This window comes from Bolinopsis microptera, chromosome 7, assembly GCF_026151205.1.
Source record: "Bolinopsis microptera isolate Bmic1 chromosome 7, MBARI_Bmic_1.0, whole genome shotgun sequence".
Taxonomy (NCBI): domain Eukaryota; kingdom Metazoa; phylum Ctenophora; class Tentaculata; order Lobata; family Bolinopsidae; genus Bolinopsis; species Bolinopsis microptera.
Window position 1 is genome coordinate 6,483,168 of NC_087078.1, and position 14,174 is coordinate 6,497,341.

A 14,174-nucleotide genomic window follows, 5' to 3' on the forward strand; every position below is an offset into this window, starting at 1 on the left:
TTCTCAAGACGTTCTGTTGAGCTGCCCCCTTCCACGAGTCCACAGCTGGGATTTGTCCTCCCTGAAATATCGTTGACAAGCTTCCAGGATTCCTTGTTCTTACAACGATCAGCAGTATCCTCAACTTTCCTGATCTTTCCTTTCAGGATCTCCTCCTCTACCTCTTTGTAGCAGGCCTTTAACAAATCCTTTTTAGTGGCAACTTCCTCTCTCTTCTCCTCACAAGGCTCCTGATGGTATTGGTCCTTGGCCAAGAACAGTCCCCTCCTTGCACTGTCCACTCTTGGGTCACTTGAGGGGTCAATCTGCTTTTGTCGAGTCTTCTTTGGCAGAAGGCTCTTGTTTGCCGCCTCAATAGCAACCATAAGCTTCCCGTAGCTTTCAGTGGCCCCATCATCCTCCTCTACCAGGCCAGAGAATCTATTCCGAACTTCAATTGCATACTTTTTTTGAAGCTCACCATCCGACTTCAGGGCACTATAATCATAGTTAACTTTTTTCGGAGGCCTGTGTCCTTTCCTAAAGCTAACTTTGATCTTACACACTACAACTCTGTGATCAGATCCCAACGACTGAAAAGTGTTGTAAACTTCAGTGTTCTTTAATGAGTTTTTCCACTTCCGCCGTATGAGGATATAGTCAATCTGACCTTTGTTAAGTGTCCCATCGGATAAGAAGGTCCACCTCTTGTTGACCTTCTTTCTGAAGCGGATATTGGTAATTTCCATATCGCACTCCAGGGCAGTGTCTCTCAGTAGCTCTCCATTCCGATTGGTACGAGTATGAAAGTACCAACGGGAATCTTCTTCACTCTCCTTTCCAAGCCGGGCGTTCATATCTCCCTCTGTGATCAGCAGGTGGTGCGCTGGAACATCATTCATAGCCTGTCTAAGGGTGTTATGGAAATCCTCCGCTTCTTCAACTAGTGCTGCCTCGGTAGGACTATAGGCAGTTATAGTTGTGAGTCTGGGATTTCCGTTGAAAGAGATAGTCAGCACCCTTGAGCCATAGGGTTTAATGAGGCTGATTGCGCTGTATGCTCTTCTAGTCAGCAGAAAGCCCACTCCACCGGTGGCTGCTCCTGCTCCATTCCTCCATGCTGAAACAGTTACCAAGCTAACCCCCTCCTTGAACTTTTCGATCTTGATCGGCTCCTGGTGGACAATCCTATGTTCTTGGATCCCAAGGATCTCCATGCCACTCTCCAGAAACTGAGTCACGAGTTCAAGGCGCTTGTAACCTTCTCTAGCAGTTCGGACATTAAATGTCCCTACTAGAGCTACCTCACTACAAGAAACCAATGCATCCCCATCCTTTTTTTGTTGTTTTATGTTATTTTTTGTGCCGGGTGAAGGAGCCGGCATATCATCTGTCACCCCTCTCCTAGGGAGTTTTAGGGTGAGAGAGTCATCAATCCGGTCCCCTCCGACATCTAAATCAGTGGTAGGGACTTTAACCCTAGTGTTATTATAAGACATCATCAAACTTTTCAACTTCAACTTCAACTTTTTTATATTTATGTCAGATTTTATTACACTATGATAAGATGATAGAGCGAAAATTTAAATGAACGCATTTTTGTAAAATATGATAAAAGAAGTTATAATTTACAATCAAAATATTGAGTCCAATTTTCCCGAATCAATCTTCATTGCAGACTTATAATACACAATATCTTTACAAAAAGAGTCGTTCAAAATTTGAACAATCTGATGAGGTTGTCAGTTGCGCCGGAGGTGCTACCGAAGAGGCTGCCCGTGTCTCTGCTCATCCTGGTTTATGTCTCCCAGATTTTATCCGCAAGTTATCTTTATAAGTTGACCAAGAGTAGAGATTGAGCAACTTCTTCTTCATCTCAGAGTATGATGGGTAAAACAGGATCTGTAATTGTTGTTGGTTAAAACTCAGGAATATTCTGCTGTGAAATCAGTCAAAAAAGCATCATGATCATCTTTGTTCCATGACTCTCCACTTCATGCATTTATCTGCAAATACTCTACAACATGATCTTACCTTCTCCCTGATATTATCCTTGCAGGACTTGTTGAGCAGGAGCTGGAAAGTATCCTTCTTGACGATAACACACTCGCACCCTCTGCTAACCAGACTAGTCTCCAGCTCACCATCTATCACAAATAGGGAGGTCATTCCATACACATCACCCTCTTCTAGTGTGCACACCTTTAGAAACTCCTGATGTTGTGAGCTGTTTTTACCAATCACACAACAGTATAATAGCCTATAATATGTATATAATAGTCAAATATTTGCCTGATGTAGTGCAATAAAGATGGGTTTCTGATCACAGTTTAGAAAATTGTACCATCAAATTCAGAGTTTGGTTTAAGAGCTTGTGGAATGTGGGTGGCAGAGAGATAGTTGCTATTACCTGTCTTAAAGGAGGAGCAGTCTTGGTTGAGTACCTGTCCCGAGTAACTGTGGACCCAGTCCCGGGTCTAGATTTAGTACACGTGCTCTTACCACCGTATGTGCTCTTAGCACTATTAGCACTAACACTTTTAGCGCTGCACGTGCTTTTAGCGCTGTGTAACCTTCTCTTGCTTTCTGACACCCCAGTTCCTGGTCTAGGCTTCTTGTTTGATCCCTAGTTAAGAAATGTCATCAAATTTGAGGTAATTTTCCGAAGAATTTTCCGAAGAATTTCAATAATTCTCCTCGATCACTTCAAATTTCGGAGCTTTTCACTTCTACCACACTAAGCAATATCATTCCCCAATAATTCTCACCTGTTTTGAGGAACACTGATTTGAGGTTCCTATATCCACACCTTCTGTGATATCGTCCAGACAGCTAGAGTCTATCTCTATCTTGCAGGGAGTAAATAGTTTTGGTGTGGAGGGGGCTGTGGTTCTGCAGGGTGCGGATATTGGTCGGGATATGATCGATATTCTGTCTTCTGAAAAGGTTAGGAAAGTTACAGATTACAGTTGAAAATCTCCCAAACTTTATGCATATTCCAATTACACACTATCAATAGCTTCAGTGCCCACTGCAAATCGCCCGATCAGATCAATTTGTTCGACTAAACATTACCTCTGTTACGAATAATGCCGGTAACGGGTCGTATCCTCCTTGGTTTCTGATCGTGATATTTCATGCCAGTGTTAAAACAGGACACCGCTGAGGGTGGTCTCACGTTCGTTTCTATGGTAATGCGTGTTATGACGTCACACTTGCCACCACGTACAAAACAGAGGAGATCGTTGTTGGAGCTGCTCTGTACTATACACTTGTTGTTCCTGGGTAGTTTGTGGGTTTAGGAGTTGTTGTGATGTTCTGCAGGCTTATTGACATTTTGGGAGAGGGCAGTTCTTCTGTTCAGCTTGAAAAGGGAATTATAGACTCGCTGTTTTTACAACTCGATCGAGCCGTATTCACATTTTTGGGGATCAACTGTGCAGTTTACCTGAAGTACACTAAAGTAGCTGCTTTCGGATCTTCAAGGAATTTGACTGTAGGGACGTCCTCAAACCATTTTAGAGAGCTGAAATTATGGCTTTTAAGTTAAGATTATTTGAAAATAAAAAACATACTGGAACCATCCCACTAACCAGTAGGCTCTCCGTTTATTTGTCTTTTTACAACTCCTTTACAACATGCTGAACATATTAGTACTAACCATACCCACTTAAGTATACTTACCAATTCTTAAACAAAACTCTTTTTAAAAGTCGCCCGGAAACGTAAAGTTAAAGTAAAACTCAATCTTTAATAACATTAAAAGGGGGGGGGGGGGGGGGGGGGGGGGGGGGGGGGGTGTCATGTCCGTCTATGTCCGCCTATGTCCTGTCCTTTTTGGATTCTATAAGACAACGGACGTGTTTTTTGGGACATTGGCGGACACGGACGGACATTGGCGGACTTGGACGGACATTGGCGGACTCGGACGGACATTGGCGGACTCGGACGGACATTGGCGGACCCGGACGGACATTGGCGGACTTGGATGGACATTGGTGGACATTGGTGGACATTAGCAGACAAACATTTTGAGGACTGAAGAGTACTGAAGAGTACTGAAGAGTACTGAGGAGGATGGCTGAGAAGGATGGCTGAGGAGGATGGCTGAGGAGGATGACTGAGGAGGATGACTGAGGAGGATGACTGAGAGGGAGGAGAAGGATCAGGAAGACCCAGGAGGAGGAGGAGGAGGAGGACCCAGAAGGAGGACCTAGGAGGAGGAGGAGGAGAACTGAGGAGGATGACTGAGGAGGAGGAGGACTCAGGAGGAGGACTGAGAAGGAGGAGGACTGAGGAGGATGGCTGAGGAGGATGACTGAGAGGGAGGAGGAGGAAGAGGAAGAAGAGGACTGAGGAGGAGAAGGAGGACCCAGGAGGAGGAGGACCCAGGAGGAGGAAGACCCAGGAGGAGGACCCAGGAAAAGGCCCCAGGAGGAGGAGGACGACTGGGGAGGAGGAGAACTGTTGAGGACTGATGAGGAGGACTGAGGACGAGGAGGAAGAGTAGGAGGAGGACTGAGGAGGGGAGGAGAAGAGGACTGGGGAGGATCAGGAAGACCCAGGAGGACCCAGGAGGAGGAGGAGGAGGAGGACCCAGGAGGAGGAGGAGGACTGAGGAGGAGGACTGAGGATGACTGAGAAGGAGGAGGACTGAGGAGTACTGAGGAGGATGGCTGAGGAGGATGGCTGGGGAGGATGGCTGAGGAGGATGACTGAGGAGGATGACTGAGAGAGAGGAGGAGGAGGACTCAGGAGGAGGACTCAGAAGGAAGAGGAGGAGGACTCAGGAGGAGGACTCAGGAGGAGGACTTAGGAGAAATGAGAAGGAGGACTGAGGAGAACTGAGGAGGAGGAGGAGGAGGACTGAATAGGAGGAGAAGGAGGAGGACTGAGGACCGAGGAGGAAGAGGAGGAGGATGAAGAGGAGGAGGAGGACCCAGGAGGAGGAGGACTGAGGAGGACTGAGGAGGATGGCTGAGGAGGATGACTGAGAGGGAAGAGGAGGAGGAGGAGGACTGAGAAGGAGGAGGAGGAGGAGGAGGACTGAATAGGAGGAGGAGGAGGGGGACTGGGGGAGGACTGAGGAGGAGGATGTAGGACTGAGGAGAAGGATGAGGAGGAGGACTGAGGAGGACTGAGGACTGAGGAGGAAGAGGAGGAGGATGAAGAGGAGGACCCAGGAGGAGGACCCAGGAGGAGGACTCAGGAGGAGGAGGAGGACTGGGGAGGAGGAGGACTGTTGAGGACTGATGAGGAGGACTGAGGACGAGGAGTAGGAGGAGGACTGAGGAGGGAGGAGGAAGAGGACTGAGGAAGATCAGGAAGACCCAGGGGGAGGAGGAGGAAGAGTAGTCCGAGGAGGAAGCATCTAAATGTTATTTCCATTTTTGTCCGTTTTTGTCCGCTCTATTATTTGTCCGTTTTGAAAATATAGGGTACCGAACGGACAAAAAACATGATCCCCCTATAACAGCAAAAATTGAACATTTTATTTAGCAATTTAGGTGTCCATTAATGTCCGCCTATGTCCGCCTATGTCCGTCTATGTCCGCCTATGTCCGTCTATGTCCGCCTATGTCTGCCTATGTCCGCCTATGTCCTGTCCTTAGGAGAAATGAGAAGGAGGACTGAGGAGAACTGAGGAGGAGGAGGAGGAGGACTGAATAGGAGGAGGAGAAGGAGGGGGACTGGGAGAGGACTGGGGAGGAGGAGGACTGATGAGAAGGAGGAGGACCCAGGAGGATCAGGAGGAGGACTGAGGACCAAGGAGGAAGAGGAGGAGGATGAAGAGGAGGAGGAGGACCCAGGAGGAGGAGGACTGAGGAGGACTGAGGAGGACTGAGGAGGATGGCTGAGGAGGATGACTGAGAGGGAAGAGGAGGAGGAGGAGGACTGAGAAGGAGGAGGAGGAGGAGGAGGACTGAATAGGAGGAGGAGGAGGGGGACTGGGGGAGGACTGAGGAGGAGGATGGAGGACTGAGGAGAAGGATGAGGAGGAGCACTGAGGAGGACTGAGGACTGAGGAGGAAGAGGAGGAGGATGAAGAGGAGGACCCAGGAGGAGGACTCAGGAGGAGGAGGAGGACTGGGGAGGAGGAGGACTGTTGAGGACTGATGAGGAGGACTGAGGACGAGGAGGAGGAGGACTGAGGAGGGGAGGAGGAAGAGGACTGAGGAAGATCAGGAAGACCCAGGGGGAGGAGGAGGAAGAGTAGTCCGAGGAGGAAGCATCTAAATGTTATTTCCATTTTTGTCCGTTTTTGTCCGCTCTATTTTTTGTCCGTTTTGAAAATATAGGGTACCGAACGGACAAAAAACATGATCCCCCCTATAACAGCAAAAATTGAACATTTTATTTAGCAATTTAGGTGTCCATTAATGTCCGCCTATGTCCGCCTATGTCCGCCTATGTCCGCCTATGTCCGCCTATGTCCGTCTATGTCCGCCTATGTCCGCCTATGTCCTGTCCTTTTTGGATTCTATGAGACAAGCGGACATAGACGGACGTGACACCCCCCCCCTTAAAAGGATAAATATAAGATTTCACGTGTTCTTATCAATGTGAAAATGTTCAACATTGTTTAAATTTTGAGGATAAAAATATATCATACTCCATAACTATAATGTACCTTAGAAACAAATGAATAGCTGATCTAGCTGTCATAGCACTCATAGAAGCACTCCTTGTGTTCAACCCAAGAGATCCTCTGTGAGCCATGGAGATATCAGCGAGAGATCCTCTTGGTGTGGCAGCCATGTCACGCGCTGAGATGGAGATGGAGCCATGACGTGTTGTGTTAGCTGCACGTGCAGAGGGCGCGCCGTCAGCACGTGTGGAGATAGTATGGCTCACTCCGTCCTCTATGATGGTGGAGGAGTTCCTGGTTCTAGTTCGACGGAGTGACTTGTTACAGTTGCAGGTGTGGGTGTTGTGTAGAGGACAGGGTGTTTTGTAGATGTCTTCCAGGTTCCTGGTCATCGAGTTCTTGAAGTCCTGAAAAGGAATTGGTCTTAGCATAAATTGGTATTAGTATAAAGAATTCTATTGAAGATTTGTAGATGATGTGATGTTAGTGCACGTCACATCGTAACAAAGTAACAGACCTCTAAATTCCTATCATTCCTAATCTACACACCTGTCCATCCACACTCCAGAACATGCCGTCTAAAGCTGTGGTAACAGTTGCTGTCCTCATCGTCTGTTCTAGAACTTCAGAGTCCCCGAAAATGTCTCCTTTATTGAGAATCTGCTGAGTTTCCTCCTCTTTTAGCTCTTTGTTGAACCTTGTCAGTACCACTGAGAGTTAAAACTTGTTAAAACAAGAACCGAACAATACAACGAAATATGAGACTTAAAAAGAAAATGATAAAGTTTAATATTCTTATCTGTAATTACCACATCTTATCAGTGTTGGTCATGTTAAGGTAAATTTCCCTACTGTATTGCCCAATGACTAGCTTGAACTGTAATCGTATCCAAATCAGAAATCTACTCTTAATGAAACCTGTTCCACAGAGGATGAAGTAGACTCTGCCCGGTATATGTCCCTCTCTCAGTAAAACTCTCCCTCTCCCATATCTCTCTAACAGTCCCACCCTACACAACTCCGTCTGTACCTACAGCCATATTATTATTATGTTGTCAGGGAATATAACTTTATTTGTACGGTTTGTTCGAAATAATTGGCCCGGGACAATTAATGCTGAGTTTGCAAAATCAATCGATAATTTGGTTCTGTATAAGATTAAGACATAAAGAAGAATGCATTTACATATTCAGGGTAGGCTCCAAAAGAGTTGCACTCTCGTAGGGTTAATCTGAGAGATCTGATCTGAGCTGTGGTTCTGAGCCTTCTGTTCCTTCCCACTTCTTCTAGATCTCGAGAGAAGAATATCTGAAGATAAACATCAGTTGGAACATACAATAAGCTAAATAGTGGTTTAAAAAGCAGATTGTTTCTGCGCCAATATGATTATGAACTTATCAGGCTCCATGAAAAAATTAACTCAGATAAATGTATCGTACTTGACAGAATGTTATAAAATCTAAAAAGTATGCTTGATAAACAGTTCTTTAAACTCAATTCAAATCGGTTTCTAAAATCACATCAGAAGCATCTGACAGCAAATATAGAATCATCAGTCAAAGCTCACAAACAACTATCTCAACAGAAAACAAAACACCCAGAAAATAGAGCCAGGAGTTGTACAAACCTCCTGTTTGGGTCGCTTAAAGATTGAGGGGTCGAACATGAACTTCCGATCAACTTCAAACTTGTGTTCAAGATATGTTTTTATCTGATCCTGTGTCTTCTCTATCTCCTTACGGGTTACTTCGCTGTTGGGTGGTGTTATTTGTAGTGGCGAAATTAATAATATCTAAACACTGTTCGTTTGTTCCGTTATTCTTTTTCCTTCCTCTTTTCCTTGTCATCCCCTTTAGTTTTAAGATTCTTGCTATAAATGGCTACAGCTAACACTATTAATGCTAAGTACCAAACAACAAGTGGGAGGTGGATCGTTAGTATACCATTAAATCGATTTAACACCGCAATTCCAGTCGCAAGCCTGGGACCACTACTAGCATAGTCACAACATCTACAAAGCTGCCATATAGCCTGACTGACAATTTTCTCGACTGACTGACAATGTTTCTTCTTTTTCCCCATTTAGAATACAAAGATTAGTACATTTTAGCTTATGATTAATATTATATTTTTACCTATAGTTTACCTAGATTCAATAACACGCACAATACTAATTATCTTCAAAGGGGGGGACGAGTCGCGTTTGTGAACACAAAATGTATGAAAGTAATCTAACTTTAGTAAAGGCAACCATTTCCTTCAAACACAATCTGTTGTCAGTGATCATATTATTAATCGGATGAGTTTGAGCATGCAAGTGTTTACCAGCCGAACAAACTATCAAAATAAAGCCACCTAATTCTCAAGCCTTTTGATCTACTGGCCAGTAAATGGTTCGGGAGAAAAATTACTCAACAAAATGACCTTTATTTAGGATAGAGTGGCAGCATATGATTGGGGACCACCTGCAGACATGAAACAACACCTGTCCTTTATCTGCTCAAATTTTTACACCGAAATCGATTACAGCCCAAATTTCTGGTATATATATTTACTATTACTATTATCCAAAGACAACCGACTGATTACATGAAGCTAAAGCTAAAATAACGACCCGCAAGCGGTTAAAAATCTACTGATTCTTCAAGTTGACGCGGGCGCACTCACGAAAAACGTTCGATCATTGTCACCACACAGCTTTTCTCAAAATAATTATGCAACGTTTGAAGTGCGCAACTTTATACAACTTCGCTACAAAACATAGCAACTAATTTTACGAAACTCCCAAACAGGTGCTGAAAACGTGGATAGTCCCAACTTTTAAATAGTTTCTCACATAATAATCTTAATATGCAAATGCTATGCATGTGCAATAGCTATAATAAATAGCCAGCTGCTGTACAGATCGTGAAATTACTTTAAATTCTGTTAAAATCATTAGCGAAATTAGAGTCTGAGCCCAGTAGATCTAAGATTAGGAGTAATTTGACCCGACTCACAGTAAGACCCAATAGAGAACAATGTGTACCCTTCTTTGTTAATGACAATGTTTATAATCAATAATGTCGTTATATCAATCATATTCGTCACTGTTCTATGACAAGAATGATTGCATCTTAGGAGATAGATGTTGTATCTACCTCTATGATTGATCAATGATCATGATGCATATAATAAAAAACAATTGCTTAACTTCTATATCTGACATTATTAAATTGCTATTAATAGTTAACTTATGACTCAATGAATAGGTTTAAAAGCTTATCAACCGTGATTAAGTCACGAGTGATCAAGTAATTGTTGTTCATCATGATCGGTAATTGTTTTTTTTTCCTGTCAATGAGCTTAGTTTTAAAACAATTTAAAAGTTCACTGGTGAATAAGCTAAAACAAACTTATAAACTTACAGTTTCTGAAACTCCGAAGCTACATTGCTGACCATCATTATACACTTTCCAACGTTTTTCCACCTATCTTTCGCCTGGAATTGAAAATAAGTATTGTTGATTTAAAAAGAGATATAGTTATGACAATTTTGAATGAATTAATCACCGATGATAAGGCACGCTCGATAATTATCTTCACCCTATTAAAAGATTACACAATAAACATTTTTCACGGTTTTCCTCCAAAATTGACCGGACATAACAGAGCCGAATCTGGACCTGAAACATCAACATCTTAACTCATATCATTTGGTTTATAACCTTCTGTTTCCGTTTCTTTATATCATCCTCCCTCCGTTGCTTCATATCCTCGTCCATAAAATCCGCACTCTCCTCTCTAAGATCACCCGACTTGTTAAGCACACTACTTGTCCTGGACACCCCAGACAGTCCTCTATTAACACGTTTAACCGAGCTGATTGAGCCGGAAGATGCACGGTACTCTCCCCCAATAGAAGCCCGGTGGTGTGCAGCACTGAAACTCCCCACAGACCCGCGAGTACCCGCAGCTCCATGAGCTCTGAACCCGCTCATAGAGCCGGATCTGGTGCGGATATCAGAGCGGGAAGCCCGGGGAATAACCCCTGGTTTGTGGTGGTCGGGAGATGCTGTGGAGGTGTTGTTGGGAGGTGCTGTGGAGGTGTTGTTGGCGAGGACGGACATTGAGTCCCGGACTCTGTTCCACTGCATGGTATTAGTTATTGGTAACTTGTTATTGGAAACTTGTTGTAGGTAACTGGTGACTTGATGCTGACGGCACTTCTTCACTTTAATTCCTGTTCAACTCCTTCACTGGTCACTGCTCACATTGCAAAGCTGCGGTGACAACTTTTTGTCCTGCTCAGTGGTCAATACTTATCAAGTTAGGAATGCCACAGAGAAGTTTAATTTATGTTTGTGGTTTAAAGCTTTTGTAGTATTGGAACTTTGAGATACAACTACAACAAGTACTACAATTACAACTGCAATTAAATGATGTTTTGTCTACAAATGGTAAATATTGAGGTTTTCAATGAATACTTCTTGCATGTTTTCAGCATAGCAATTCTAAAAGTAATTATTTGAACGTAAAGCATTGCAAAAAATTGAAAGAGCGGAAAGTTTCGATCAATTTAATCATTTAATTCAATGATTGAAGGCAACTAAGTGGAATTAGTGACGATGCATAGCTAAGATCAACTTTTGAATACTAAATAGTGTCAATTGTCAAGCCTTATCTTTAGGAGTCAAAGAAAAAGTATGTTTAACAAAGGAATGTCCGCATAAAAACGGCTTGGTTGTGGTAGTTATAGAATAAGTATCGTAAGTTGTCTTCGTTTGTCGATTGAAAAGTTGGTTAAAAATCGGTCAAAAGTACGATTATTCAACAATACGATGATTCAACAATACTAGTTGTGAATTTTATCTTCTACTACGAAAATTACTTAAAAGCCAACCTAGACGTACTCAGAAAAGAAACCAAATATGACATTGTTCAATTGTCTTTTAACCGATCACATTTCAGCCAACTCTTCGATCGACCGCGATCTGAAGACAAATATTTTACAATTCTAAAAGAAAAGATCAATGTATCGATCAGAACCACTCAACCTCAACATTTGTGAAACAATAAGTCAGCTGGCAACAATTTCGTAAGAAACTAACAAAATATTACCAGGCTGAGCCTGAACTATTACGTGTTGTGTACGTGACAGGCAAAAATCTAACGAGACGATTTTAAAACATATCCCAGTAACAGCCTGTACCGTTGAGTTACTGTTAGAGTAGACTATACATTGAATTTACATTAATTAATGTTTTGGGTCCCCCGGTAATACAGTTAGACTAACTGCAAGGTAATACGCTCCACACTCAGTACAATCTTAAGTCATGTACGATATTTAGGTTATGCCTATGGCATGCGCCCTCATCAATTTCTAGCGACCGAAATCGAATAAATGATAAAAGAATACGGCAAAGATCGATTAAGATCACCGTGGCGTGCATAGCCTTTTACCCGACAGAAAACAATCAGGATGAATCATATTATTCATTAATGAACAGATTAAAAAAGACAGGAGAGTGACTGGAACGGAGGCTGGTTGAAATGGCAGAAATGCCACTTAGAGATCAGATATCTCAATCTCATAGCACAATTCAGCCAACAATCGGTACGAATATTTATTACAGTACTCAATTACCTGCGATCGATAAACAGAAGGTCCGATTCTGCGGCACGAGATCCCGTTTCTCAGATAAACGAGTTAAGACAGCAGGATCCTACTCCTCAGTCCTCAACTCCTCTCTAAGCTAGTAGTAACTAGCACTGGAGGGGGTTCTTGAAACTTTGAAACATATAATTGACACTGGAGGTTGTTGCTAACGAGGCGGCTAATCATAACAGTTTGTAGAACGCCTGGATGACTGAATGATGAGAATATAGCATAACTTTCTAGCCTGCTGTAACTCGGACCATCTTTTACAATTCGTTATCATCTTTAATAGCAGGAATTTTAAGCACATGATTAAAAATCAAAGTTAGCCGAAGAGGGAATCCATTGAATTTGAGGCCAGGCACCGCATTCAAATCCAAATCAAAATCTACCGGAAAAGATCATGACTCTTATCTTGATCTTTAAACAGAAAACTTATCAAGACCAAAGACTTCGCGGTGTTTTTTTGATGAAATCATAAGTAGCTGTAAGTGTAACTGTAAGTTATATTGATTAACAAATTTTAGTAAATGCAGATTAATCGCAAAAAATGAATATATCCGTAAAAACGCTAAATTGGATTCGTACCTCAGCCTCAGTGAAAATATCGCTAGTTACAGATGTAATAGATCCGGACCTCTGTTGCCTTGCTGGTGCAGAGGGAGTCTTAACCTGAGCTCCGCCCCATCTTACTGTTTTAACCGTACCTCTCGCTATGGGATCTAGGGAATTGGTTAACTAGGTGTTATCAGTTTGGTTCAACTAGGTAGTAGGTACGAAGTACGGGCCAGTTACATTTAATTTGGTAATCGAGCAGTTGATATAAAAAATTGTAAAGTGTTGTCAAGTTGGCCTTAAAAATTGATTCATTGAATGTTAAAGCGAACCGGGCGGAGATGTAATCATGTATCACTAACTATCAACAGCAAAATACATTTTAAAATTAATACTCAAATATACAGAGGCCGTAATCGTTTTATTTTCAATCATCTCAGCTAGAATCCAGATGCAGCTGATTTTAATTGAAAACATTAAAAAGGATACCCGGTTCAACTGAAAAGTAAAAACAGTGTACAGTGTAGGACTAGGACCTACACTGTCACTGTAGGTGGGTCAAATTTTCCCATTACATCTGCGGAACTGACAAAAATCTACTAAACTGAAAGAACTGTAAGTTATAATAAAACCGTTAAACTAACCAGAATCCCCTGCGAGTTTAGCTAAATGTCTCCGCATGACCTCTTCGCTGGCTCTGGGTTTCCTGGTAACCAATTAATTTCGCAACCTCATGTCCAGATCTCGCGGAATTAATTGTGTTTCCTTTGCTGTGCGGCAAATTACTGAAATAAATTTTTATTGAACTCCTCAAATGTAATCTAATCAGAACAATTTGAATTCATCGATCACCAAGGGAAAGTATATTGCTATAGTTACCAGCTTAATAACCATAACATTTCGACGGATGAGCGATCATGAGCGTACTAAATGTAATCATGCATGAAACACCCCTTCATTGTTCATTTTACTTTTAGGAATGCAATTGAGTCAAAAGATTTCAATTCTGAGTTGATAGTATTAGTTGATATTCATATTATACTTATACATAGTGTTATAGTGGATGATATATTTTTGTGGATGCGACCACTTTCTTACAGCCACAGCACAATGTAACCAATACTAATAGCTAGCCGGGCCCCACTACCAAGTGCCTTTATCACGGGGCATGTCACAAGTACAAAGGTCCCTATCCTAATCCTAGACTTCTAGTCCTAACTCAATCCTATTTGCATGCACTTGGTACTAATCCTGGTATTAGATTTGAAACTTAGCAGCTGCAGTAATCATAATTACAAAATCATACAGTGCAAGTGAGCCTAAGAGTAAGACTTGACAGGGTCAACTTCAAAGAAGTATTGAATTGATTTGACAAGTTCCTTGTGGCATGAATGACCACGGACGACTTTTGGT

General features: G+C 42.6%; 2 protein-coding genes across 2 annotated transcripts in view; both read right to left on the bottom strand.

Annotated features, from left to right (window-relative positions):
* The window catches only part of LOC134817924 (protein SET-like), a 101,717-nt gene that overhangs the window by 77,344 nt on the left and 10,199 nt on the right, over nucleotides 1–14,174 (bottom strand). The window lies entirely within an intron of this gene.
* On the bottom strand, nucleotides 1,581–13,546 carry LOC134817922 (uncharacterized). Its single transcript, XM_063827289.1, has 14 exons — nucleotides 13,406–13,546; nucleotides 12,795–12,928; nucleotides 9,976–10,049; nucleotides 8,196–8,319; nucleotides 7,754–7,876; nucleotides 7,487–7,598; nucleotides 7,118–7,278; nucleotides 6,611–6,975; nucleotides 3,428–3,505; nucleotides 3,055–3,260; nucleotides 2,748–2,917; nucleotides 2,390–2,605; nucleotides 2,014–2,193; nucleotides 1,581–1,881 (listed from the first exon to the last, which is right to left on the bottom strand). Exons 1-14 carry the CDS (start codon nucleotides 13,440–13,442, stop codon nucleotides 1,768–1,770), a joined length of 2,094 nt encoding a protein of 697 aa, XP_063683359.1. The 5' UTR covers nucleotides 13,443–13,546; the 3' UTR covers nucleotides 1,581–1,767.